This window comes from Pan troglodytes, chromosome 5 (genome assembly GCF_028858775.2).
Source record: "Pan troglodytes isolate AG18354 chromosome 5, NHGRI_mPanTro3-v2.0_pri, whole genome shotgun sequence".
NCBI classification, from domain to species: Eukaryota; Metazoa; Chordata; class Mammalia; order Primates; family Hominidae; genus Pan; species Pan troglodytes.
The window spans coordinates 137,022,080-137,049,352 of NC_072403.2; the positions used below are offsets into that span (position 1 = coordinate 137,022,080).

General features: G+C 40.7%; 1 protein-coding gene across 9 annotated transcripts in view; it reads left to right on the forward strand.

Annotated features, from left to right (window-relative positions):
* The first annotated feature begins 15,167 nt into the window (after positions 1 to 15,167).
* TPD52L1 (TPD52 like 1) overlaps positions 15,168 to 27,273 on the forward strand; it is a 109,637-nt gene continuing 97,531 nt past the window's right edge. For 5 of the 9 annotated variants that reach the window (XM_518724.7, XM_003311463.5, XM_003311467.5 and 2 more), the window contains exon 1: positions 15,189 to 15,423. In XM_518724.7, the coding sequence (XP_518724.5) occupies positions 15,405 to 15,423 (19 nt within the window). In that variant the 5' untranslated portion in view covers positions 15,189 to 15,404. Of the gene's footprint in view, positions 15,424 to 15,698; positions 15,986 to 27,273 lie in introns of those variants that run through there. The other 4 variants (XM_063813419.1, XM_063813420.1, XM_003311464.5 and 1 more) reach the window with 3 other exon arrangements.

The following is a 27,273-nucleotide window of genomic DNA, read 5'->3' on the forward strand; positions in this document are numbered from 1 at the left end:
CTAAAAATAACTGAGAGCCAGCCAAAGCAAGAAAAATTCTTTCTCTCCTTCAACTTCCTAAAATAAAACATAAAAATTCCCTTGTGTGCAGGAATTTACACCCATAAAGGAAATTTTCATTAGTAAAGATACGTGACAATTGTATCGCCTGAGAGACTTTTACTTGAGTAACAAGGCAACCTCTATTCACAATACATTTCCTCCGCTTGCCCTCCCATAATTTGCCTCTACCATTACCTAGAATCCCTAAACTCCTATTCCTTTCCGTAGGTCAGAATGATATGTAAGTTTAAATTACCTGGTGAGTCTTACATTTTTGTTGAACTCCTCTATGGATATAATTAAAATTGTTTTTCTCCTGTTGATCTTTCTTATGTCAGTTTAATCCATAGACCAGCCAAAGAACCTGGAAGGGTAGCTGGAAATATTTTTTTGTCCTCTACATCTTTTTATTAAATTATTTTTTAATTTGCTAATTTTGGTCATTTTTGATGGACAGAATTTTAATTTTTGAAGGCACACATGTTAACCTTTCCCTTTATGATTTCTCTCTATCACTTTTGAACTCTGAAAGTACCACTCACACCTTAAAACTTAATATTCAATTATATTCTATTCTAGTTTTTCTACATTTTAAAAATATTCAATATTTTAATTTCTATGGAATTAATTTGGACGTATGGAGTGAAATGAATGTATAAATTGATTTTTTTCAAAGTTCCAAATCAGAACCTTAAATGAATGATGAAAATTATTGGATTATTTTTCTCATTTTTAAATAAAATTTATAAATTTTTTGTTTAGTCTTATTAAAAGTAACTCACAGATTTTCACTAGAGAACGTGATTGTTTTATGCTTAAACAATTGTTTAAAATTTTGAAATTAATAAATTAATGTAGCAATTCTGTAAACATGAACAACAAAATAAAACTTAGAGTTCTTTTTACATAGATTGTGTGATTGATTGGAATTAGTGAATGTAAAATGTAGATAATTCCTGAATTAATTAGTAATGTAGGGGAGGCAAAGGTGTGACACCTTTCCTCACCCATCATAAGGGTCACAGCCAACATTCCTATAACAAAAGACAAATTAACAAGGCAAAAAATCACAACAAATTTATGTAATCAAAGTTTATCGTGACACGGGGTACTTCAGAAACAAAGACCCAGGTAAAACAGTCCATTTTAATGCTTATATTCATTGAAGAGTAGACAGCTATGCAGAAATGTGATTGGACAAAAGGGAATGATCTTACAGTAATAGGCTGAGGAGGGAAACCCAGCAAGGCATCGCTGCTCAGATTCTTCTCTGTCTTTCTGTGTGGCATTCCTTCCTCCTGTGTATGAAGCAGGGCCCCTCTGGAATGAGAGTCTTATTATCTACTATAAGACAAGGTAGATTAGACATTTTCCTTATGGCCAACTGGTATACTGAAAGGCAGGTTAAGGTTAGAATAATGTTTCTAGGTTTTATGGCTGCCTTTGGGATAGTTTCTATGACCCACTGATGTGGGGATAGTTTCTATGACCCACTGATGTGGTTTGGCTTCATCCCCACCCAAATCTCATCTTGAATTTTAATCCCTATAATCCCCAAGTGTCATGGGAGGGACCTGGTGGGAGGTAATTGAATCATGGGAGCAGTTTCCCCCATGCTGTTCTCATGATAGTGAGTGAGTTCTCACATAATCTGATGGTTTTACTTTTTTATTTTTTATTTTTTGAGATGGAGTTTCACTCTTGTTGCCCAAACTGGAGTGCAATGGTGCTATCTCGGCTCACTCCTGCCTCAGCCTCCTGAGTAGCTGGGATTACAGGCAAGTGCCACCATGCCCAGCTAATTTTTTGTATTTTTAGTAGAAACAGGGTTTCACCATGTTACCCAGGCTGGTCTCAAACTCCTGACCTCAGGTGATCTGCCCACCTTGGCTTCCCAAAGTGCTGGGATTACAGGTGTGAGCCACCACGCCCAGCCCTGATGGTTTTATAATGTATGGCATTTCCCCTGCTAGCACTCATTCTCTCTCCTGCTGCACTGAGAAGAGGTGCCTTCTGCCATGATTGTAAGTCTCCTGAGGCCTCCCCAGCCATGTGGAACTGTCAGTCAATCAAACCTCTTTTCTTATAATTTACCAAGTCTCGGGTATCTCTTGATAGCAGTGTGAGAACAGACGAATACACTCACCATGGGGAAGAGAAATTCTGGTTTCTATAACTTGCTTTGGGTGAGAAAAAGGAGTGGGAGACAGGAGGGTAGGAGAAGGTCAGAGGGAGACTGCATCTGAGGCTGCTTCTGAGCCCTACCAGTACTTCCTTCTTTGGTTCAAAGTACTCAGCATGCCAAAGTGCCACTCTTTGGGGTATTGTTCTCTGAGCCCCAACAGTATTATGTGGGATGTATTTGACATCTAATTTTTCTGATATAAATTTGCTTCATAAACTGATTGTAGAAATATTCCCTGAAAAATTGAGTTCCATGCTTCAGCTATTACTCATGAGAAGGAAGTTACCACCAAGAAACAACAACTCCTAAGAGATAGCTCATGAAAATGTTTTTCTCTGCACAATTTTGGAAGTGCATTTTCTTTGCTGGCTTTTATTCAAAAGTTTAATAATAGACTATTTGAAGAACTGAATTTTGTAGTGCTTATAAGAATTTATAAATTCCAAAATGATTCCTTAAATAATTATTAATGCTAGACATTTTTCCTTCTTCCACAATATGCTGAAACATTGGTTAATATCCAGTAATTCAAATTCAAGTTTAAATTGTTTCATTCTATTTTATGGTTTGCCAAATCAAAAATTAATTCACTTATTTACATCCCTAGCAGAGCTGACTTTCTCAGTGGGTCTTAACTGAGACAAAGCCTACCTACTAGGCCAGGTCCTTGAATTTGACATCAGCTAGTGTAACAGAGCTTACTGTGCCATGTTCCTATTGACCTACTACGTAGATTTTTTTTTATTTTTATATTGTCCATCATGTTTATTTAAGATCCAGTTTAGGCTATGTCAACATGTGAAAGTCACATTGAAGATTTAGAAACTCGCTATTGTTGTCACTAAGCAATTATTTGCGGTTTGCAGTGTTGTTTATGATCTACTCTGTGATCACGAACAATAGATGTGTTTGCGGTGATCAAGCTATCACCCAGATTTCTGCTTACCAAAATTAATGAGCCTTCGGCCTCCTTTAAGTTTCCCTAAGGACATTATCAATAATCTTTGTGACATTCTACTTAAGCTTTCTTTAATTTTTCTATGTCACCTGTAAACAATGAGTCCAGAAGTGCACATTTGTGTTTGAAAAGAACCTGATGATACACGACTTTCTGTTTTTATTTTATGAGAAGGGTATAGTAATATCCATTTACTTAGAGGTCAAACTATGCAAGAGGAGTCATGGAAAACATTGCCACCAACATAATAATCCTCTAATCAGCAAAAAGCCATCCTGGAGCTATAAAGAAAAAAAAAGGCATCTTTGAATAAATCAGTAAAAAAACTTCCTCTTCTTCTTCTTTTTTTTTGATACTAAATCTCGCTCTGCCATCCAGGCCGGAGTGAAGTGGCACAATCTTGGCTCACTGCAACATTCACCTCATGGGTTCAAGCAGTTCTCCTGCCTCAACCTCCCGAGTAGCTGGGACTACAGGCGTGTGCCACCACACCTGGGTAATTTTTGTATTTTTAGTAGAGACAGGGTTTCACCCTGTTGGCCAGGCTGGTCTCGAACTCCTGACCTCAGGTAATCCACCTGCCTCGGTCTCCCAAAGTGCTGGGACTACAGGCGTGAGCCAACACGTCTGGCCAATCTTCTAAGGAATTAACAAAAAGGAATTGACTGCATCGTGAGGCCTTTGGCTTTTTATTCTGTCTTTTTGTGTCCTCCTTGGAGCTCTCCTGTTTCCATTTTCCTTGCCTTATTCCGTATTGGCCTAGGCCTAGTGGATAACACATTCATTTTCTTTCTTCCCTTAGTGCTACTGAAAGAATTGAACAGTTTTTAAAGGAAGTTTAATAAAAACTAAGCAGAAAAAAATATTTAAAAACAAACAAAAGAGATGCAAGCAGCATGAAAGTAATCAATTTTGCCAAGTACAGGTTTTGGAATATAAGAGAACCAAATGTTAACCATAGAATGATTGGTGCAGGCCTGGGTTCCTTTCCTCCTAACATCTCAGATTCTTTTTCTCTGATTTTCACATCCCAACCTGAAGGCCCATATAAGTTATGTTTTCCTAGTCCTCTTTGTTGCTCCTCTCTCAAAAAAAGAAATTGGGTCAGAAAACAGGTCAGTCTGAGGTCAAATGAATCACTGGGCAGAACTAATGTAAATCAGTTCAACACCAAGAAAGAGAAGGAACTTTTAGTACTATCCTAATGCAGAGTTACAGAGCAATAGCCGTATCAGTCATTTTTCTCTTGCTTTTCTCCTCTGTCAGTAGGAAAGAAGCAAAGCCCCTCTTAATGATGCAGGAATTTTCCTTCACTCTTCATCCGACTTGCAATGGAGGTGCCCCATTTATTTGGCTCATGGTGCTCAACCTCTTGCAGGAGGGAGAGCGTGAGCAAGCGAGTGCGGGATCCATCCGGCCACTTTGGGTGCCAGCAGTAGCAAGCTCCATGCAAGCCCCACAGCGGCACCCAGGTGGGGGTGCCTGTGACCCCCAAAGCCCCAAAGGGCATGTTACAGGGCTCTCTTAGCTCTGCCTTCCATGAACAGTGGTGTGTTATCAGCTCAGTGGGCCCCTTGCCTCATCAAATGAGGCAGTTGCCCTCTGCTAGTGAGGGCAAAGGGCCAGTGTGACAGCCTTTTTTGGGTACTGCCTACTACCTACACTCAGTGGGTCCCGAGCTCTTGTCTGGTGTCCAAGAAGAATTAGGTCGCATGGACACTTGAAGGATGATGGAGGTGCAGAATTTTATTTAGCAATGAAAGGGGATCTCAGTGGAGAGGGGAGCTGGAGAGGGGATGGGACGGGCAGATAATCTTCCCTGAAGTCTGGCCATCTTTGGCTGGCTCTTCCCTGTAGTCAAGTAGCCTCACTGAAGTTAAGCTGTCTCCCTTTGAAGTCCAGCTGTCCCTCTGAAGTCAAGTTCCCTCTCTCCAGTCAAGCTGCTTCTCCCCCTACCGACTGAGTCTGGGGTCTTTATAGGCACAGGATGGGGAGTTGGGTGGGCCATAGGTAGTTTTGGAAAAGGCAACATTTGATTGGTAAAAGGACATTATTCAGAAAGAGCCAATCAGAAGAGAGCATGCAAACAGGATAGAAGTTCTCACTTTGGGCTGCAGGTTTCAGGCTTTTCGGCTTGGAGGTAGGGTTTTGCCAGGGACCTTTCCCTGTCTGCCTAGAATTTCTCTGCCTCCTGCCTCTATCATTAAGACCTTTCTTGGACAATGATGTTGTGGCTCAGAACACAATACCTCAATGTATGGCACTTTGGCATGCTGATTACTTCGAACTAAAGAAGATTGGAAGGCCTCAGAAGTAAGTTTTCTTTGACCTTCTTCTGCTCTCCTGCTTCCTGCCCTTTTGTTTTCCCCAAAGAGAGTCAAAGAAACTAAAATTCTTTTTCCCCAATGTAGGTCATAGATTCTAGAATCCCTGTCCCAGAAAGCAAATCTTAAAATCCCCAAAAGTCACCCTTCTTTCTTCTCCCTCTGTTTCCAGAGGGATCCTGCCTACCACCTGGAAAGAAGGAATGTCATACAGAGAAACCTAGAAGAATTCAAAGAGCCAGGTCTTGCTGGATTTCCCCCATCAGTCTGTTACCAATAACTTATACCCTTTTATCCAATTACATTTCCTCACAGCTGTCCATTCTTCATTGAACTCAAGCCTAAAAACAGTTTCCCCTGGATTCTAGGGTCTTCATTGCTGAAGGCTCCCATGTAACCCAAATCTTTGATTACATAAATTTGTTATGGTTTGAATTGTTGTGATGGTTAATACTGAGTGTCAACTGGACTGGGTTGAAGGATGCCAAGTATTGATCCTGGGTGTGTCTGTGAGGGTGTTGCCAAAGGAGATTAATATTTGAGTCAGTGGGCTGGGAAAGGCAGGCCCACCCTTATTCTTGGTGTGCACCATCTAATCAGCTGCCAGCACAGCTGGAATATAAAGCAGTGAAAAACACGAAAACACTAGACTGGCCTAGCCTCCCAGCGCTTCCTGCGCTTGAACATCAGATTCCAAGTTCTTCAGTTTTGGGGCTCGGACTGGCTCTCCTTGCTCCTCGGCTTGCAGATGGCCTATTGTGGGAGATCGTGTGAGTTAATACTTAATAAACTCATATATATTATATATATATATATATATATATATTAGTTCTATCCCTCTGAGAACTCACTAATACACTCGCTAACCTATCTTTTGTTGTAGGAGTTTTAGCCACGACCCTTATGATGGGTGAGGAAAGGTATCACTCTTTTCCCTTCCTATGGTGGTGTCTGTTAAGGAAGCAGGTGAACAATGACTAACAACAACAGAGGGAAACAGGAAAACTCCAAGAGCGGCTGTTTGTGGAAATGAGGGACAAAAATCTCCACCCCTGCCTAGGCTCAGAAGGCATTCCTTCAGTGTAGGGATCCCCGTATTGTACAGGTTAATAACTTTTACTTGTAATGATTCTGAGTTGTCAAGAAAAAGGTACTGCTGTGTTTCTCACCTGAGAGTGATTTTGCCCTCCAGGAGACATGTGGCAATGTAGGGAGACTTTTGATCGTCATGACCATGGGGCTACTACTCTCTACCTCTAGTGGGTAGAGGTCAGTGATGTTCCTAAACATCGTATAGCACAACAAAGAATTATCCAGAAAAAATGTCGATAGTGCCAATGTTGAGAAACCCTGCATTAAAATCTCAGAGATCTAATAAATTTTAAATGCATTTTAGAGATTGTTAGTAAAAGCAATTATATATTTCTCAAAAAGTTTTAAAGTGTAAAGGAATAAGCTTTAGTATATGGGAACCTCAGGATACAATTAAATAATATGTCTTTTTATAATGAAAATAAGCACCTTTGTCCTCCAAGTTCTCCAAATATCCATGCATTATTTACAGATCCAGTGAATATGTCTAGAGACTTTAGTGGAATGTAGAAATGACAAAATTTATTCATTAAGTTTTGTGTAAAGCATTTCATGTAATGCATTCAATTTGTTGGGAAGCTACAACTTTTTGAGGGATAAACATGAAATGTTTGTACTTTATGAAATAGTTGTTCTTTCAACTGGCTGAATAGGGGCTCTCTTTCAGGCATCTGGTCAAGACTTATTAATTTTTGTTAGTTTTTAGTAATTAGAACAGTCTCATATTGGTATATGATCTATATGATTTAGTCTTCTCAGTGTCAAAGTAAATCTTTTTTTTTTTTTTTTTTTTTGAGGTAGAGTCTTGCTCTGTCACCAAGGGTGGAGTGCAATGGCACAATCTCGGCTCACTGCAACCTCTGCCTCCCGGGTTCAAGCAATTCTCCTGCCTTAGCTTCCCAAGTAGTTGGGATTACAGGTGCCCACCACATGCCCGGCTAATTTTTGTATTTGTAGTAGAGACGGGGTTTTGCCATGCTGGTCAGGCTGGTCTCGAACTCCTGACCTCAGGAGATCCACCCACCTCGCCTCCCAAAGTGCAAAGTAAATCTTATAGGGGAGGAAAAGTTTCCTCAAACCTCCTAGGGCTCCTGGCTCGGTCTGAAATAAAAACCGACAAAGACAGATTAACAGAAGAAAAGCATATTTATTTAACCAAAAGCAACTTATTTAATCAAAGCTTTATGTGACACGGAGTCTTCATAAATGAAGACTTAAAGACCTAAGAAAACTCTATTTTTATGCTTAATTTTATGTTCAATGAAGAATGGACAGCCATGAGGAAATGTGATTGAACAGAAGGGGTATATCTAATGGTCATAGGTTGAGAGGGGAAACCCAGTGATACAGTTTGGATCTGTGTTCCCATCAAACCTCATGTTGAAATGTAATACCCAGTGTTGGAGGTAGGGTGCAATGCGAGGTCCTTGGCTCACAGAAGTGGCTCCCTCATGAATGGCTTAGCACCATCCCCTTTCTGATAAGTGAGTTCGCGGAAGATTTGGTCATTTAAAAGTGTGGGGCACCTCCTACTCTCTCTCTCTTGCCCCTCTCTTGCCATGTGATATGCCGACTCCTGCTTCACCTTCTACCATGAGTAAAAGCTCCCTGTGACCTCCTCAGAAGCCAAGCAGATGCTGAAGACATGCTTCCTGTACAGTCTGCAGGACTGAGAGTCAATTAAACTTCTTTTTAAAATAAACTACCCAGTCCCAAGTATTTAAAGCAATGCAAGAACAGCCTAACACACCGAGCAAGGCTTGGCTGTTGGATGCTTCTTGGCCTCTTGGTGTGGTGCTCCTCCCTCCAGGGTGTGGGGCAGAACCACTCTAGAATGAGGGTCTTGTGACCTACTATCAGTCAAGGTAGGCCAAATAATTTATGGCCAGCTCCTACACAGAAAGGTGGGGCAAGGTTAGAGGAATGTATTTGAATGCTTTGAAGTGAAGGAAAGGGACCTAGTATTTGGCATGCGAATGTGCCATACTTTGGTGTATAGTGTTCTGAGCCTCAACAATCTCTTTTCCTTTCTTCTCTCAGCACTGCTTGGAAAATGTGTGTGTGTGTGTGTGTGCGTTGGAAGGTTATGATGCAAAAGTTAGTTTTTGGGTGTCTATGGACCCTGTCACTTCTGGGAACCAGCTCCTCTTGACTAAGTGTGTGGGTTGGGAATTGAGAGGAAGGGGAAAAGAAAACCCAAATGACCCCATATCCAGATGGATGAGGTTGACAGCGTGTTCACTCACCAGCAGCTCCCGCAGGCCCTGGTGGAACCTAGCCAGGCCTTGTGCTGCACCTCTCTGATGTCCACTTCACCTCTAGCTTTCTGCTTCAGTGGTCCTGGCTAGTATTCAGCCAACTAATCTCCCCTGGCCTCCTCCAAAGCCAACTCTCTGGTGGGTAGACTCCACTTTCCAAGTTTCCTGAGAACTGGGAAGTTGGTAGAGGTGGAAAAAAGGTGGTGCTGGTCCCCTTTCTGAGCAATCAAACTATCTCTCCTCATTCCTTTTGCCCAGCTTAGTAGTATGATGTGGGGTGAGGTCAGTAAGTCCTCCAACTAGGCTGAGTTCTGAATGCCTCTCCCTTTGTGCAACCCCTCCTACCCTCATGAAAGATTCTGTTGCACCCTTTTCTTCATGTGGCTTCAGGAAATAGAAGCTGCCTTTCTCCAGCCTCCTGGGGATATTGGCTTACTAGCTAGTTCTCTCTCCCCCCTAACTTCCACCCCCTACCTGGGGCTTCAAGGAAACTCCTCTCTGGCTTCCTACACCACTTGAGAGGGTGAAAAATTCAAAGTGACAAAGAGCACTTGTTCTATCCCTAAGGTTTCTCAAAACTATCTGGCCATCAGAGTTCTCAATGCAATTGTCGAGGCCAGGTTCTCTTTGGCAGCGTTCTCTTACTCTCATGGGAGTAAGGAGAGGAAGGGTGAAATCTGTAGACAGAGCCATGTCTAAATCTTTCATACTTCTCTGCCCTCCCCAATGTTTTTTTCCTCTCCAACTCCCCTGGAATTAGGGGTAAAAATTCTTGTGCTGCCTGCTCATATTTCTTTTTCATTATTTTCTGCTTACTTGGGTGACAACGTTTTAATTTAAAAGCTGAGACTATAGAACCTTTCATCTTTGTTGTGGACAGTTTCTGAAATGGTCATTGTCAATCTTGGAAGCACATCAGTGTCACTGAGAGAGATTTAAAAAGACAAATCAGAATACTTGTGGGGCAGAACCCAGGTATCAGAAATGTTTAAAAGCCACTCATGTGGTGCTAATGTAGAAGACGACTGGGAACCACTGCTTTAAAAGCACAGGTGCCCAGTGGGATAGGAGGGAAAGAACACGCCTATTAATACCTCATATAGCATCGTGACACAAATGCAGAAAGCCAGGCACAGAGAGACTGATACAGCTGGTAGTTTTCAGAGTGGGAATCTAATGGAGCCCCAAAGCTCATGTTCTCTTTCAATGTATTTGTAAGGTTCATACGCCAGAGCAGCACACTTCACCTGTCCTTTCTACTCCCTTGCTCTCATTTCTGTGCCCTGTCCACCTCCCAAGATGCCTTCAGACCCATACATTACAAGTGACCGGGAACTGGTGTAAGTAAAAACTGTTGAATACACTTTTCCTTTGGACAGTTGAGATTTCTACTGCATTTCACCCCTATAGAATGATCAACTTTCTAAACAAACTTCGTTCTTATATGAGTTATAGTGCTGTTGGTAGAGACCTGAGTTGATATTTCTTACTCCTTGTCATGCTTTCTAATCGCATGACCAGGCAAGCCTTGGGACAGGACTGTGAGTTTCTAGTCTTGTCTGAAAACATGACTGTCTCATGTTAATGTTAATGTCAACACCAATGTTAATGTTAAAGCAACAAAATATATTAAGTAAGGTATTTTTAAACAGAATTTCATTGATTCAATCAAACACTTGCACAGCATTTTGCATGTGGAGTGGCCATAGAGACAAAGGAGAGGGTGAAGGTGGCTGTTTTAATAAGCTTTAAAGAAGTTAAGAAAGTTCACCATCTTAAATGACAAGGAAAAGACAAAGACAGAAAAGACAAAATAGAAAAATCTTCATTTTTATAATATGTTAACTTCAATAATAGTCTTCTTTGGCTAAACCATTATTAGGGGGATAACACAAACTTACCTGACTAATTCCTTTACTCTTAAGACACAGCTGAGGCAAGCATTTTGAAAGAAACATTTCTGTATCTTCTCACCAGCCTGAGTTAGGTGGCTTCCCTCAGTGCTCACAGACGCACTGGGCTTACCCTTTATGCACAGTGCTTACCATGAGGCGCTGCTTTATAAAAAACCTGTTTATCCCTCCTTCTCACCAGATCATGAACTCCCTGGTAAGGAAGGAGCATGTCCTTAACCCATACCCTTAGCAAGCACAGTCCCTGGCATATAGATGTTCAATAACTATTTTGGAATGAATACCAGTATTTTATTATTATAAATAATGATTGAAAAATTAAAAGGGTAGCAACTTAAAATGTTATAAATCAGAAAAATGAGTCAGAGTGTAGATGAAGGTTAGATGACTCAAGCTGGGAAGTCATTAACTATTTTTAGCTCGTTTTAGCAGCAGGGAGTCAACCCTAACCTGGTGTTTAATTTCCAGGGTATAGAAGACCAGAACAACGGAATAGACTTTAAAAGTGATTTAATCACTGATTCTTCACTTCATGCATCTCTGGTCACTATTACCAAAAGTCATTTAAAAGCCTTATGCTTAGTGTTCTACATAGTAATTTTAATGGCAATGATTACAAATCAGTGAGATCTTCAACATAACAAAAACCACACTGAGGTGCTCGTACATGTGCCAGGAAACCATGAGTAGTATTCCTTCTTTCAAGAAAAAAATGTAAGACTCCATTTATGTTTATTAGTCTATACTGTGCAAACTTGGGCATGGATAAAATATAACCTACTGGTTAGTTAATTGTTTATTCAATAAATCTTTTTGAGCTATGAAATTTTTATAAGACTTTTTGTCAGGAATTATGGGAGGTTTAACATAATATCCACACTCAACCCTGACAGACTTTACGATCTATTTTAAGAAAGGAAGAGGAAACAAAAACCCAAGTGGCAAACTATTCAAGACCAAATGTAAATAAGTACCACATTGTATTTTACAGATGAAGATCGTGTAGATGTTGAGAAAAAGGGGAGATCTGTAACATCCAAAGCCAGAGGAGTAGAGATGGGAGCTGATATTTCTTACTCCTTGTCATGCTTTCTAATCTCATTACCAGGCAAGCCTTGGAACAGGGCTGTGAATTTCTAGTCCTGTCTGAAAACATGACTGTCTCATCAACCTGCAAGTACAACCTACAGGGACTCATGGATAGAGACCCCAGAAGATTCAAGTTTCCTGCTGAGGAAAAGCAAGGCAGCTCTGCCTTCTTGTTTCATCTCTCCAGTCTATAAACAAACCTTTTTTTTTGGTGATTTTTCTGGGCCCCCCAGGATAGCATTGAAGTACTGTCTAGTGTTCCTAGGTGCAAGAAGGTTGTGATATGCCTTAGAGAGAAAATATATATGTTAAATAAGCTTAATAAACTTGATTCTGGTATGAGTTTTAGTGCTGTTGGCTGTTAGCTCAATGTTAATGACACAACAATATACATGATATACATGAAATAAGGTGTCTTTAAACTAAAATATATAAAGAAACAAAATTGTGTATTGATCAGTTGACAAAAATGTTAGAACCACGGCTTGTGGAAACCTACCTTCGTATCTCCACTAAGAGTGATGGCTCAGTATTGTAAAACCATGTTCTCTTCCTCTGTCCAGGGCATAGTATCAGACCTTTACAGGCACACCCCGTCTTATTGCGCTTCTCTTCACTGTGCTTCACAGACACTGCATTTTTTTTTTGATGGAGTCTTGCTCTGTTGCCCAGGCTAATCTTGGCTCCCTGCAACCTCTGCCTCCCAGGTTCAAGCGATTCTCCTGCCTCAGCCTCCCGAGTAGCTGGGACTACAGGCGCGTGCCACCACGCCTGGCCAATTTTTTGTATTTTTAGTAAAGATGGGGTTTCAGCATGTTAGTCAGGAAAGTCTTGATCTCCTGACCTCGTGATCCACCCACCTTGGCCTCTCAAAGTGCTGGGATTACAGGAGTGAGCTATCGCGTTTTTAACAAATTGGAGGTTTGTGGCATCCCCATGTTGAGCAAATCTATTGGTGCCATTTTTCCAATGCCATGTGCTCACTTGATGTCTCTGTGTCACATTTTGGTAATTCTCACAATATTTCAAGCTTTTTCATTATATTATATCTGTTATGGTGATCTGGGATGAGTGATCTTTGATGTTACCATTGTAATTATTTTGGGGAACCCTGATCCATGCCCATATAAGACAGTGAATTGAATCAATAAATCTTGTGTGTGTTCTGACTGCTCCACCAGCCAGCCATTTCCCCATCTCTCTCCCTCTTCTTAGGCCTCTCCATTCTCTGAGACACAACAATATTGTAGTTACGCTCATTAATAACCCTACAATCGCCTCCAAATATTCACATGAAAGGAAGAGTCACATGTCTCTCACCTTAAATCAAAAGGTAGACATGATTAAATTTAGTGAGGAAGGCATGTTGAAAGCTGAGATAGGCCAAAAGCTAGGTCTCTTGTACGAGTTATTCAAGCTGTGAATGCAAAAGAAAACTTCTTGAAGGAGAGTAGAAGTGCTACTCCAGTGAACACACAAATGATAAGGAAGTGAAACAGTTTTCTTGCTGATATGGGGAAAGTTTGAGTGGTCTGGATCAAACCCGATCAAAGCAGTCACAACATTCTCTTAACCACAGCCTAATCCAGGGCAAAGCCCTAACTCTCTTCAATTCTATAAAGCCTGAGAGAGGTGAGGAATCTGTAGAAGAAAAGTTGGAAGCGAGCAGAGACTGGCTCATGAGGCTTAAGGAAAGAAGTCATCTCCATAACATGAATGTAAGGTGAAGCAGCAAGGGCTGATGCCAAAGCTGCAGCAAGTTCTCCAGAAGATCTGGCTAAGATCATTGATGAAGGTAGCTACACGAAACAACACATTTTCAATACAGATGAAACAGCCTTATATTGGAAGAAGATGCTACCAAGGACTTTTACAGCTACAAAGAAGTCAATACCTGGTTTCAAAGCTTCAAAGGACAAACTGACTCTCTTGTTACGGGCAAAAGTAGCTGGTGACTTTACATTGAAGCCAAAGCTCATTTACCATTCTGAAAATTTTAAAGCCCTTAAGAATTATGCTAAATATATTCCACCTGTGCTCTATAAATGGAACAACAAAACTTGAATGACAGTACATCTGTTTACAGCATGGTTTATTGAATATTTTTAAGCCCACTATTAAGACTTACTGCTCAAAAAATGTTTCTTTCTAAATATTATTGCTTAATATTGGTTAATAATATACTTTGTCACTCAACAGTTGATGGAGATGTACGAAGAGATTAATGTTGTTTTCATGCCTGGCAAAACAACATTCATCTTGCAGCCCATGGATAAAGGAGTAATTTTGACTTTCAAGCCTTATTATTTAAGAAATAAATAGATAGCTGCCATTAATAGTGATTCTTCTGTTGGATCTGGGCAAAGTAAATTGAAAACCTTCTGGAAAAGATTCACCATTCTAGATGCCATTAAGAACATTTATAATTCATGGGAGGAAGTCAAAAAGTCAACATTAACAGGAGTTTGGAAAAAGTTGATTCCAACCCTCCTGAATGACTTTGGGAGTTCAGGACTTCAAAGCAGGAAGTAACCGCAGATATGGTAGAAATAGCAAGAGAACTAGAATTAGAAGTGAAGCCTGAATATGTGAGTAAATTGCTCAATCTCATAAGACTTGAATGGTTGAGGAGTTGCTTCTTACGGACAAGCAAAGAAAATGGTTACTTGAAATGGAATCTACTCCTGGTGAAGTTGTTCACAGCATTGTTGAAATGACAGCAAAGGATTTATAATTATATAAACTTAGTTGATAAAGCAATGGCAGGGTTTGAGATGATTGACTCCAATTTTGAAAAAAGTTATAATGTAGATAAAATGCTATCAACCAGCATTGCATGCTACAGAAAAATCTTTCATAAAAGGAAGAGTAAATTGATGCAGCAAACTTCATTGTTGTCCCATTTTAAGAAATTGACACAGCTATTCCAGCCTTCAGCAATCACTACCAGGATCAATAAGCAGCCATCAACATCCAAGCAATGCCTTCCACCACCAAAAGGATTCCCATTAGGTGAAGATGATCTTTAGCATTTTTTAGAAATAAAATATCTTTTTAAGTTAAGGTAGGTACATTGCTCTTTCTAGACATCATGCTATTGCATGCTTAATAGACTACAGCACAGTGCAAACGTAACTTTTATGTGCATTAGGAAACTGAAAAATTCGTGTGACTCGTTTTGTTGCAATACTCGCTTTATTGCGGGGGTCTGGAACCTAACCTGCAATATCTCTGCGGTATATCCGTATAGCGCCGGGAGTGGGTGCCTTCCGCCTGCTGTATAGAGCGCCGGCAGGTGGCGCCCAGCGGCGAGCTTGTTCCAGCTTGGTTTGGGCCAGGTGGACTGGAAGGGGCGGAGGTAACCAGAAGCGGCTAGTGGCGGCTGCCTGCGTCCCCAACCCCCTCCGCGCAGCGCTCGCGACACGCGTGCCAGGAGTGGGAGAGAGCGGCGGGGCCAGCTGCGTTCTGAGCCTGGGCGCAGCTGCCATCTGCTCTGGGAAGCACCGGGGTGTCCCCGCCGCCCTCAGCTCGAAGTCAGCAACCATGGAGGCGCAGGCACAAGGTGAGTGGTCGCCGATCGCCCCGAGAGTCAGGTCCTGGGGCGCGCATAAAGGCTGTTTTCCTGCACCACCTAACTTCGCTCTCGGACAGAACAGATTGGTGCCGTGTTGCACATCCAGAACTCCACTCCCACCCGCGCCTTCGGTATAATGCCTGCTGCCCAAACTCAGGATTTGCTGTGGGTCTGGGGATCAATAAAGTGACAGGGGATCCGTAAGTGGAGAGGCCCCTCCTCAGGAAATGCGCCCGTGGAATGCTCTACCCTCTTCCGCAGCCAGTCGCCCCTGGCCTTCCCCACCTCGCGGCTGCCCGAAGGACCTGTTGTGCCGGGTCCGGAAAGCGTGTTTCGCTCCCTTTCCCTTGAGGGAGTGGGGAGGGAATGTGACTCTTTTCGCCCAGGGCCGTGGACTCGCGGCTTGTGGCTCCCAAGTTAGGGAGTGAGGGGATCGCCCACCGAGGGGGTGGCTCCGCAGCCCGGCTGCGCGAGACGCTTCCCGCTCGGGGACCCGCCTTCCGAGGCCAGGTGAACGTTACCGGCCCCCTGACCTCCAGCAGATCCACACGTGAGTCCCGGTTTCCCGCGATCGGGGAGCGACCTCTGCCTCCCGTGGCGCGCGGGGCCCCCGGCCGCCCAGCTCCCTGCTCCCGGGGCTGCCTGCTGGAGGAGCCTGCGGTGGCTTCAGGAAGGGCGGCCTCATATCTTGGGGTCACACTTGGAACAGGGTTGGGGAATTCCGATGGAATCGTTCAAGAATGGGGGTAAACGGACCGTGGAAAGGGGCAGAGGTGGGCGGATGTGGAGCGAGAGACAAGTGGGAAGGAAACGGACTCAGTGATCTACCTTGGGGAGCAACGCCCAGAAGGGATGGCTTGCGGAGTTCAGCCTTTAAGGCAATCAAAGCCACCATTCTTTTACACAGTAGGAAACTCTGTGTTGGCTCTTAGTATAAATAAAATCTCATTAAAAAAAAAAAAAAAAGAAAGGTTCATGACCTGATGCGCTCGCCCTCTAGGGGCAGAACGCCCTGAATGAGAGTGGGTTGGCGATTGCATGGGCCTGGAGTCGCCCAACAGGTTTGCTGCCAGGATTACAATTGTCTGAACAGCACGAACCTTACTCGTTTGTTCCATCCTCCTAAGTCCTGCCCGTAAAGCTGCCGCTTCCCATATTTTTTCCTCTATTATGTAGATAGGAAATGATAATTCAACCAAGGGTGAGGGCAGTTGGTCAAATTCAAAAGCAGAGGTCAGGTTGGAGGCCTTCACACCAGAACTGAAGCTGGTGGGAGCAGCACCAGAGCTTTCCAACCTGACTTGCAGATTAGAATTATTTAGAGAGTCTTCATTACTGGCCTTGGCCAACCCCATCCCAGTCAAACTGGAATCTTTGGAACCTGAACATGGGTATATTTGAAAGCTTATATTAGTGAGGATGGAGAAGAACTATAGCAGATAGGAAACATTCATACAACTTCTGAAGACATCCGAAACTACAGACTGGTAACCACTGGTGTCACTGGTTTGCTTTATTGCTTTGCTTTACTTCCAAGATTTACTTAACAAATATTTCAGTGCTTTCCTTTGCCAAGCACTGTGCTAAGAAGAGCAAAGACAGACTTGGTATCCGCTTCATAAAATTTACAGTAGAGGAAGAGACAAATATTAATTTGATAGCTATTTGAAAAATAACATGTAAAATCACTGCCATGCTGATGCTAAGAAAGGGCCTCATAGTGCAGCGAGAGCCTGAAAAACTATAACCCTAGTATGCAATAATCAGAAGAGCAGATTGTTTATTGTGTCCCTGTCTCTGTTCTTCGTGCTTTGCATGTATTGATGGACTCATTTCCTGTGCGCAGCAGTCCCATGAGGTAGTTCATATTCTCATTCCCATTCTACAGAGAGGAAACAAGCATGGAAGGTATTAGGTTGGTGCAAAAGTAATTGCAATTTTTGCCATGACTTTTTAATAAGTTCCTTGTTTACAGCCAGATAGGTAAAAAGTAGCAAAGTGGATGCTGTGAGGGACCCATTCTCACTCAAAGCCTATGACTTTTAGAGGAAAGGTAAAACTTCAGTCCCCACCTGAATCTCCAGCTGTCCTGTGGTGCTCTTCCTTTCCCCTCATGACTGGATGGAAACTTTAGGTGTAAAGAGGACTAGTAAAAAGGCAAATGGATATGAGAAAAGTGAACAGATTTAAGAAATACTTAAGAGGCCAGGTGCAGTGGCTTACACTTGTAATCCCAGCACTTTGGGAGGCCAAGGTAGGAGGATCACTTAGAGCCCAGGAGTTCGAGACCAGCCTGGACAACATAGAGAGACCTCATCTCTACAAAAAATAAACAGAATTAGCTGAGTGTGGTGGCATGTGCCTGTAGGCCTAGCTACTTGGAAGGCTGGAGTGGGAGGATTGCTTGAGGTCAGAAGTTTGTGGCTGCAGTGAGCCAAAATCCCAGCACTGCACTCTAGTCTGGACAAGAGTGAGACCTTGTCTCAAAAAAAAAAAAAAAAAAAAAAGAGAGAGACAAAAAAGGCCAGCCACACCTGTAATTCCAGCACTTTGGGAGGCTGGAGGAGACAGATTTTTTGAGCCCAGGAGTTTGAGATCAGCCTGGGCAACACGGTGAAATGCTGTCTCCACAAAAAATACAAAAATTAGCTGGGTGTAGTGGTGCGTGCCTGTATCCCAGCTATTTGGGAGGTTGAGGTGGGAGGATCACCTGAGCCCAGCAGGTCGAGGCAGCCGTGAGCTGTGATTACATCACTGCACCCCAGCTTGGGCGAGAGGGCAAGACTCTGTCTCAAAAACAGATAAACAAAAAGAGAATAACAACAAAAAAACTTAAGAAAAGTCAAAATTGGATTGAATGTGAAGGAGAGCAGTGTCAAGGATGACCAGCTTCCTACTTGTACAATCAAATGGAGGATAATTACCTCTTAAATCTTTATTTGCCTAGCATTTTAAGATTTTCATTTTCAGACTTTTTGTTATTTATAAAGCAGAGATATTGAGTTATTTAAGAAAAAACTTCTCACAAACTGTTTATAGCATATATTAAAGGGAAATCTTTTTTCCACTTGCACATTTTTTCTGGCTAAATGAATGATTTGCCTCTTAGATTCTAGATAAGACAGTTCTGTGATTTTTAAAGTGTAAGTTTCCACCTTCAGCACAGTTTATTTTAGAATTACCTAGAGTGGAGATGGCTTGTCTTTCTGCCTGCTAATCTAGAGACAGGTAAAGATAAGTGAGGTTAAGCAGGCAGTTGCTGATGAGTTGTACCTCATATTGTCCAGGAAGCCACCAAGGTGTTATGGACATGATTCGCCCATATAGCTCAGTAAGTGCAGCAACTTACTGCACTAGAAACTTTCCCATAAGTGAAATTATGCAAATATGTTCTTTGACTTTGTAAAATAATAGATTACTTCCAGCAAAACAAGAGGACTTTCAGGGGAGGTGGTAGGACACTAAACAGGAAGTGGGATTATGGGTGGAGCTGTTCACTGAGGAGGGCTGGAGAACAACGTGGAGAGAGATGTCCACAGGAGAATGGCATTCCTATTTGCTTTCCTCTGGTACCAGATAATTTTGCTTTAAGACAACTGATATGTTAGAGAGGGAATTGGGTTGGAAATGTAGCATTTTCCCGAAACATACAGTAGTCCTTTAAAAAAAAAACTTCCTGATCCTTTTAAACTACCCTTCAATATTTTATTATTCTAAATGGAAATAACTTTGTTGTTTTCGCCTTTCCCAACGTCTTTAATGTTACAAGGAAAACTGTCTCCTTTTAACATTTGCATATATTCAAATTAATGACTATGTTAGTTTCTCATGGCCACTGTAAAAATTACCATAAACTTCGTGGCCTAAAACAATTAACATGTGCTGTCTCATAGTTTGGAGGTTAGAATTCCAAAGGCACTATCACTAGGCTGAAATCAAGGTGTCGGCAGCGCTGTCCTTCCTCTGGAGGCTCTAAGAAAGAAATCGTCTTTGCCTCTTTCAGTTCCTGGTGGCTGCCGACATTCTCGGGCTGCATCACTCCAATCTCTCTGCCTCCGTGGTTATGCTGCTTTCTGTTCTGTTCCCGTCAAACCTCCCTCTGCCTCTCTCTTATAAGGACACTTGTGATTTCATGTAGCACCTACCTAGATAATCCAGGATAATCTCTCTCTCTCTCAAGACCTTTAACTTAATCACATCTGCAAAAGGTAACATTTCCAGGTTCCAGGAATTAGGATATATTTAGGGGCCATCATTCAGTTTACTATAATAACTATTTTTTATATCCACTCAAGAAGAGTCTCAGATGTCCATGAATGAAATAAAGCAATAAATATCAGATTAACCCTACTGTCTGCAAAGTCCTTTAAATGAAAATGTCATTATACTTTACATTATACTTTATACTTACATAAGTATACATTATACATTATACTTTACATTATACTTTATACCTTACCTTATACTTTGCTCACAGAACATTTATATAATTTTATCTTGTTTCAGGAAGTACATAAGGCAGTTTATATGGATACTTGAAATGCAACAAGATAATGTAAATTAAAAATAGATGAAAGAAAATAAATGAGGATAAGAAGAGAAAAGGAAGCAACGGATGAAGCTCTAGAAAAATGAATATAATCACATTACTTTTATTGATATTGCATGGAAAATAAATTCTTACTTTGTGAAGGAAGTATGGCATTTTGTTTTAAAATGATAAAAGAACCGTTCTTCCTTCTGTCAAACAGCAGCAGGTCCAGTCTCTTATACAGGCATACCTTGGAGATAGTGTGGGTTCAGTTCCAGATCACCCCAAAGAAGTGAATATTGGAATACAGCGAGTCACACACATTTTTTGGTTTTCTAGTGCATATAAAAGTTATGTTTATACTATACTATAGTTTATTAAATGTGCAATAGCATGATATCTAAGAAAAGGTACATACTTTTATGTAAAAGATCCTTTTTGCTAAAAATTGCTAATGATCATTCGTGCCTTCACTGAGTGGTAAGTGTTTTACTGGTGGAGGGTCTTGCCTGGATGTCGATGGCTGCTGACTGATCCGAATGGTGGTTGCTGAAGGCTGAGGTGGCTGTGGCAATTTATTAAAGTAAGACAACGAGGAAGTTTGTCACATAGATTGACTATTCCTTTCAAGAAGATTTATATATAGCCTGTAATGCTGTTTGGTAGCATTTTATCTGCGATAGAACTTCTTTCAATATTGGAGTCAATTCTCTCAAGCCCTGCCACTGCTTTATCGACTAAGTTTATATAATTCTAAATCCTTTGTTGTCATTTACACAATGCTGTGAACATCTTCACTGGGAGTAGATTCCATCTCAAGAAACCACTCTTTGCTCATCCATAAGAAGCAACACCTCATTCATTCAAGTTTTAGCATGAGATTAAAATGTCATAAATTTAGTTACATCTTCAGGCTCCACTTCTGGTTCTTTTGCTGTTTCTACCACATCTGCACTTCATTTCCTCCACTGACATCTTGGACACCTCAAACTCATTCAGGAGGGTTGGAGTCCACATCTTCCAAACTCCTGTTAATGTTGATATTTTGACCACCTCCCATGAATTACGAATGTTCTTAATGACATCTAGAATGGTGAATCCTTTCCAGAATGTTTTCAATTTATTTTGCCTAGTTCCAACAAAAAAATCACTATCTATGGCAGCTGTTTTCTTATGAGATGTATTTCTTAAATAATACGACTTGAAAGTCAAAATTACTCCCTGATCCACAAGCTGAAGAGTGGATGTTGTGTTAGTAGACGTGTGTTAGCAATGTTAATCTCTTTGTACATCTCCATCAGAACTCTTGGGTGACCACGTATGATATTGTTGGGCTGTGTCCCCACCCAAATCTCATCTTGAATTGTAGCTCCCATAATTCCCACATGTCATGGGAGGGAGCCATTGGGAGGTAATTGAATCATGGGTGCCGGTCTTTCCCATGCTGTTCTCATGATAGCAAGTCTCACGAGACGTGATGGTTTTATAAAGGGGAGTTCCCCTGAATATGTCCTCTTGCCTGCCACCATGTGAGATGTGCCTTCCATCATGATTGTGAGGCCTCCCCAGCCATGCGGAACTGTGAGTCCATTAAACCTCTTTTTCTTTACAAATTTCCTAGTCTCGGGTATGTCTTTATTAGCAGCATAAGAATGGACTAATACAGGTGTGTTATCAACCAGAAGTAATATTCAGAAAGAAATGTTTTTTTTCTGAGCAGTAGTTCTTAATAGTGGACTTAAAATATTCAAGAAACCATATTGTAAACAGTTACCCAGGCTTTGTTATTCCATTTATAGAGCACATTTTCTAAATCTATAGATTTAGAATAATTATTTATTTATTTGTATTTGCATTTTCATAGATGAAAGGTCTTGCTCTGTTGCCTAGGCTGAAGTACAGTGGGATCATCATAGCTCACTGACACCTTGAACTCCTGGGCTCAAGCAATCCTCCTGCCTTGGCCTCACAAAGTGTTGGGATTACAGTCATGAGCCACTGCATCTGGTTACAGTTAGAATAATTCATAAGGGCCTTAGAATTTTTTGAATAGTAAGTGAGCATGTAACTTAAAGTCACCAGCTACATTAGCCCCTAACAAGAGAGTCAGCCTGTACTTTGAAGTTTTGAAGCCAAGCATCGACTCCTCCTCTCTAGCTATAAAAGTCCTAGCTGACATCTTCTTCCACTGTAAGGCTGTTTCATCTATATTGAAAATGTGTTGTTTAGTTTAGCCACTTTCATCAACTATCTTAGCCAGATCTTCTGGAGAGCTTGCTGCAGCTTTGGCAACAGCCCTTGCTGCTTCACCTTGCACTTTTATGTTACAGAGATGACTTTTTTTTTTTTTTTTTTTTGAGATGGAGTCTTGCTCTGTCACCCAGGCTGGAGTGCAGTGGCACGATCTTGGCTCACTGCAACCTTCACCTCCTGGGTTCAAGCAAATTCTCCTGCCTCCGCTTCCTGAATAGCAGGGATTACAGGTGCGTGCCACCATGCCCTGCTAATTTTTGTGTTTTTAGTAGAGATGGGGTTTCACCATGTTGTCCAGGCTGGTCTCGAACTCCTGACCTAAGGTGATCCACCTGCCTCAGCCTCCCAAAGTGCTGGGATTACAGGCATGAGCCACCATGCCAGGCCTGAGATGACTTCTTTCCTTAAACCTCATGAACAAATCTCTGCTAGCTTCCAACTTTTGTTGCACAGCTTTCTCATTTCTCTCAGCCTTCATAAATTGAAGAGACTTAGGACCTTCTCTGGATTAGACTTTCACTTAAAGAAATGTTGTGGCTGGTTTGATCTATCCAGACCACTCAAACTTTCTCCCTATCAGCAATTAGTCTATTTCACTTTCTTATCATTTGTGTGTTCAGTGGAATAGCATGCTACGTTTCTTTCAAGAACTTTTCCTTCACATTCACAACTTGAATCAAGAGGCCTGCTTTTGATCTATCTTGGCTTTCATTGTGCCTTCCTTGCTAAGTTTAATCATTTCTAGCTTTTGACTTAAGGTGAGAGATTTGTGTCTCTATGTTTCACTTGAATACTTAGAGACTATTATAGGGTTAATTGGCATACTATCAATATTGTTATTGATACTCTGAGGAGAGTGGAGAGGGCCAGGGACAGGGAGAGAGATAGGGAAATGGGTGGCTGGTGGAGCAGTCAGAACACACACAGGATTTACTGGTTAAGGTCACCATCTTATATGGGCATAGTTCATGGTTCTCCAAAACAATTCTGATGGTAACATCAAAGATCACCAATCACAGATCACCATAATAGATTTAATAATAATGGAAAAGTTTGAAATATTGTGAGAGTTACTAAAATGTGACACAGAGACATGACATGAGCCCATGTTGGAAAAATGGCACCAATAGACTTGCACAACCTGGGGTTGCCACAAACCTTCAGTTTGTAAAAATAATATCTGTGAGGTACAATAAAGTGAAGTGCAGTGAGGTATGTCTCTAACTATTAAATTATCCAAGGAAAAAATTATTTTGCATTTTATGTTTCATATTTAAAATTTTGTGTTGAAGTTTAGGCAATATAATAATAAACCTCAAACTATGGAAGCAAGCTGTTATATATTTTGATTTATGATTTTTAAGAGTATTATTAAGACTATTCATACAAGTTTCAAAGTTACCTCCTGTAGTTTTGTTTCCTCTTTAAGTAAAGGTTTTGAAATAGGTGATGATGCATATTTTAGGTGAAGTCAGTCATTTGCAACAAATCATATACCACTGTTTTATTTTAAATTATTTTAAAATCTAATTATATAAATGGCAGCTGTTGTAGTAGATGGGAACATATTTTGAATTGCCTTCCCTGGTATACACCTTATTAATTATCTGGGTAGGCAGAATCTGAGAATTTCTTCAAAAACTTATAAGCAAAGGAGTCCATTTTTGTGGCCTATAATAAGATGTGCTACTTAGTAATGTATAGTAAATAATAAACAAATACTTCAGCAGATATTGATTCATTAAATATTTTAATAAATACTTATTGATTACTGCAGTAATAGCAAATATTTGACAAGCACATACTATTGGGAGGGAAAAGGGCATAGTGATTAAGATCCCAGGATGAAGGTAAACTGCCTGGATTTTAATTCTGACATGTTACTTACCATTAATATGACCATGAACAAGTTATTCATTTCACTCGATCTTGGTTTCTACATATGCAAAGTGAAGATAGTAATAGCTCCAATACCATAGGATTGTTATGGGGATTTAACATGTTAATACAAGCAAAGTGCTTAAAGCAGGGCCTAGCACATGGTAAGTAGTATATAAATGTTTGCTGTTGCTTTTATTAGCATATGCTGAAAACTTTGCATCCATTATTTTATCAAAACCTTATAATAACATCATGAGGTAGATACCTTTACTTTTAACTCATTTTATAAACAGGGAACTACGAGTCAGAAAAATTAAATGAAGAAGACAGGATTCAACTCCAAGTTTAATTGAGTCCAGAGAATGAGCTTAACTACTATACTGCACTGTGCCTTAATGTGTGCTGTGCCACACGTGCAAAGGGGAAGCTAAGATGAACTTGACATGGTGTCATCTTTTCAGGAGGATAGGCAAAAAAGAGTTGAGAGTCGTGCCTGTGGGTTAACACCTAGAACTAATGAGAGGACATATTTCCATCCCAATGGGATTTTTTGAGTGCTAATGTGCTAATTAGAGCTAATTCACATTGAGGGTGATAATAGCAATAATATTTTAGTCTTTTTACAAATGTCAAATACCATGGCATGCACTTTTTTAAAAAGCATGTTATTTAGTCAGGTGCAGTGGCTCCTGGTACTTTGGGAGGCCAAGACGGGAGGATCACTTGAGCCCAGGAGTTCAAGAGCAGCCCAGACAACATAGCAAAACCCTGCTTCTACAAAAAATAAAGAAGTAAATTGGGCATGGTGATGCATGCCTGTATTCCCAGCTACTTGGGAGGCTGAGGTGGGAGGATTGCTTGAGCCCAGGAGTTTGAGGTTGCAGTGAGCTATGATTGCATCATTGCACTCTAGCCTGGGCTGGACAAAGTGACACCCTGTCTAAAAAAAAAAAAAGAACAAAAACAAAAAACTCCAAACATGTTATTTAATAAGTACAACAGGCCGGGCATGGTGGCTTATACCTGTAATCTCAGCATTTTGGGAGCCTGAGGTGGGCGGATCACCTGAGGTCAGGAGTTCAAGACCAGCCTGATCAACATCGTGAAACCCCCTCTCTACTAAAAATACAAAAATTAGCTGGCGGGCACCTGTAATCCCAGCTACTTGGGAGGCTGAAGCAGGAGAATCACTTGAACTTGGGAGGCAGAAGTTGCAGTGAGCCGAGATCATGCCATTACACTCCAGTCTGGGTGACAGAGTGACACTCTGTCTCAAAAAAAAAAAAAAAAGAAAAAAACCAATAATAATAACAAACTCACAAGGAAGGTAACATTTTGGTTTTACAGATGATGAAACTGAATGACAGACTAGTTACACAACATTCTCCAACTCATACAACTTGGAAGTGTTGGAGTTGGGATTTGAAATCAGAAAATTTGACTTCATACCTTGAGATTTCAATTACCATTCTATAGGTACTTTGTATGCACAAGCAGTCAGTGTGCAAAGTTTTAAATAATGGTTTTGCTTTATTTTCTATATGATCAAAGAGGCTTTAAATGGGCAGAATTTAATTGTACAGTTCATTTCATATGTGGGCAGGGTCTAAGTCTGGGAATATGAATGGGACTGGAGATCTTTAAGAGTAAGCCTTGCGACATGTCAAGTTGCGGGTGGAGGATGCTCATTTATCAACAGCTTGCTATTTTTGTTCTGTTTTCAAGATGAAGAATTCTATAAAAATCACATGACATGTGATTCTTAAACCAATACAGAATTTTATCACCAGCTCAAACAAAAGTCAGTTCAGATATGTTATTCCACTTGGTGTTCATCCATATTCAGTCATCTCAGGACTTTAAAATAAATAAAAGTCACAGGCTCTGCATGCTTCTTTCCAGAAAGTAGAATCTGTATTCTTTAGATGCTGGCTGAAAGGGCTAATTTCAATGAGTACCCAAAAAAAGAAAGCATTTTATTGCCTCATGAACATTATAATTACTTGTTTACACGAATATGTTTTATTCATTTAACCATCTCCCAACCATACTAGTACAATAACTACTTTAAGAAAATACCTAGTAAAACTGTTGAAAAAAATGAGCCATCAATGGATTTGTCCTTAAGCGACTCTAGCCATCTCTGTGTTGAATTTTCACGGTTTGAAGCAGCAACTGCAGAAAAGAGGGCATCTGCCTCAGTCATTGATCAGCTGGCATGCTCTCCATGCAGGCAGAGGTTCACCATTACTTCTGTTGCGAAATGTCCCCAACAATACCGTAAAGCCAGTCACTTCTTCAATTTACTGAGTTAAGCTGATCATGGTGGTGAGTGCTTATAGTCCCAGCTAATCAAGGCGCTGAGGCAGTGGGATCACTTGAGCTCCAGAGTTCAAACCCAGGCTAAGCAAAACCCCTGTCTCTTAAAAAAAAAGATATATATATATATTTTTATATATATTTTAACTGTATATATATAGTTTTGTATACATATATAAAACTAAAAGAAAAAAGTAAAACAAGAAAAAATTTACTGAGTTACTACACAGTTAAGAACACATAAAAGGTGACCTCAAAATGTGGATATTCACATCTGTCATCCTACTTTTCATTGAATATTTAAGCAATAAAGTGTAATGATTTGAAATATATGCATTAAATTGAGAAGCATTGTTAATGTACCAGGGAAGGCAGGAGAATATTTTAATGAATTTGAAATGGCTAAAAGGAAGCTTTGGGTCCTCAAGGAAAGATGAATTTTAAGCAGTTTCTCACAGTGTGAATCGTTTATAAGTGATGCATTTTGATGCAGAGGAAGTGAAGTTCCCAGAATAAAACCACAAATCTCCAAGAATACCCTTAGTCACCAACATATTGCTTCTTTCTCAAAAGGCAAAAATCTAGCACTTTGCTGTAGCCAGATCATGTACCACACACGAAAAATGCATGTATATGTTACACCTCATCTCCAAACTTACCTATGGTTATTTGTATCTTATACAAATTACAGTTTCCCTGACATATATCTAAAATATAGAAAACTCTTCAACTCCTTGGAAATACATTTTTGTTATAATTAGACATTTCTTTTGTCCATTAATAGCAAGAGCGTCTTGTCAAGGATCATGGAAGCAGAACTGATTCAAGATTAAAAAGATCCGTAAAAGTCACAT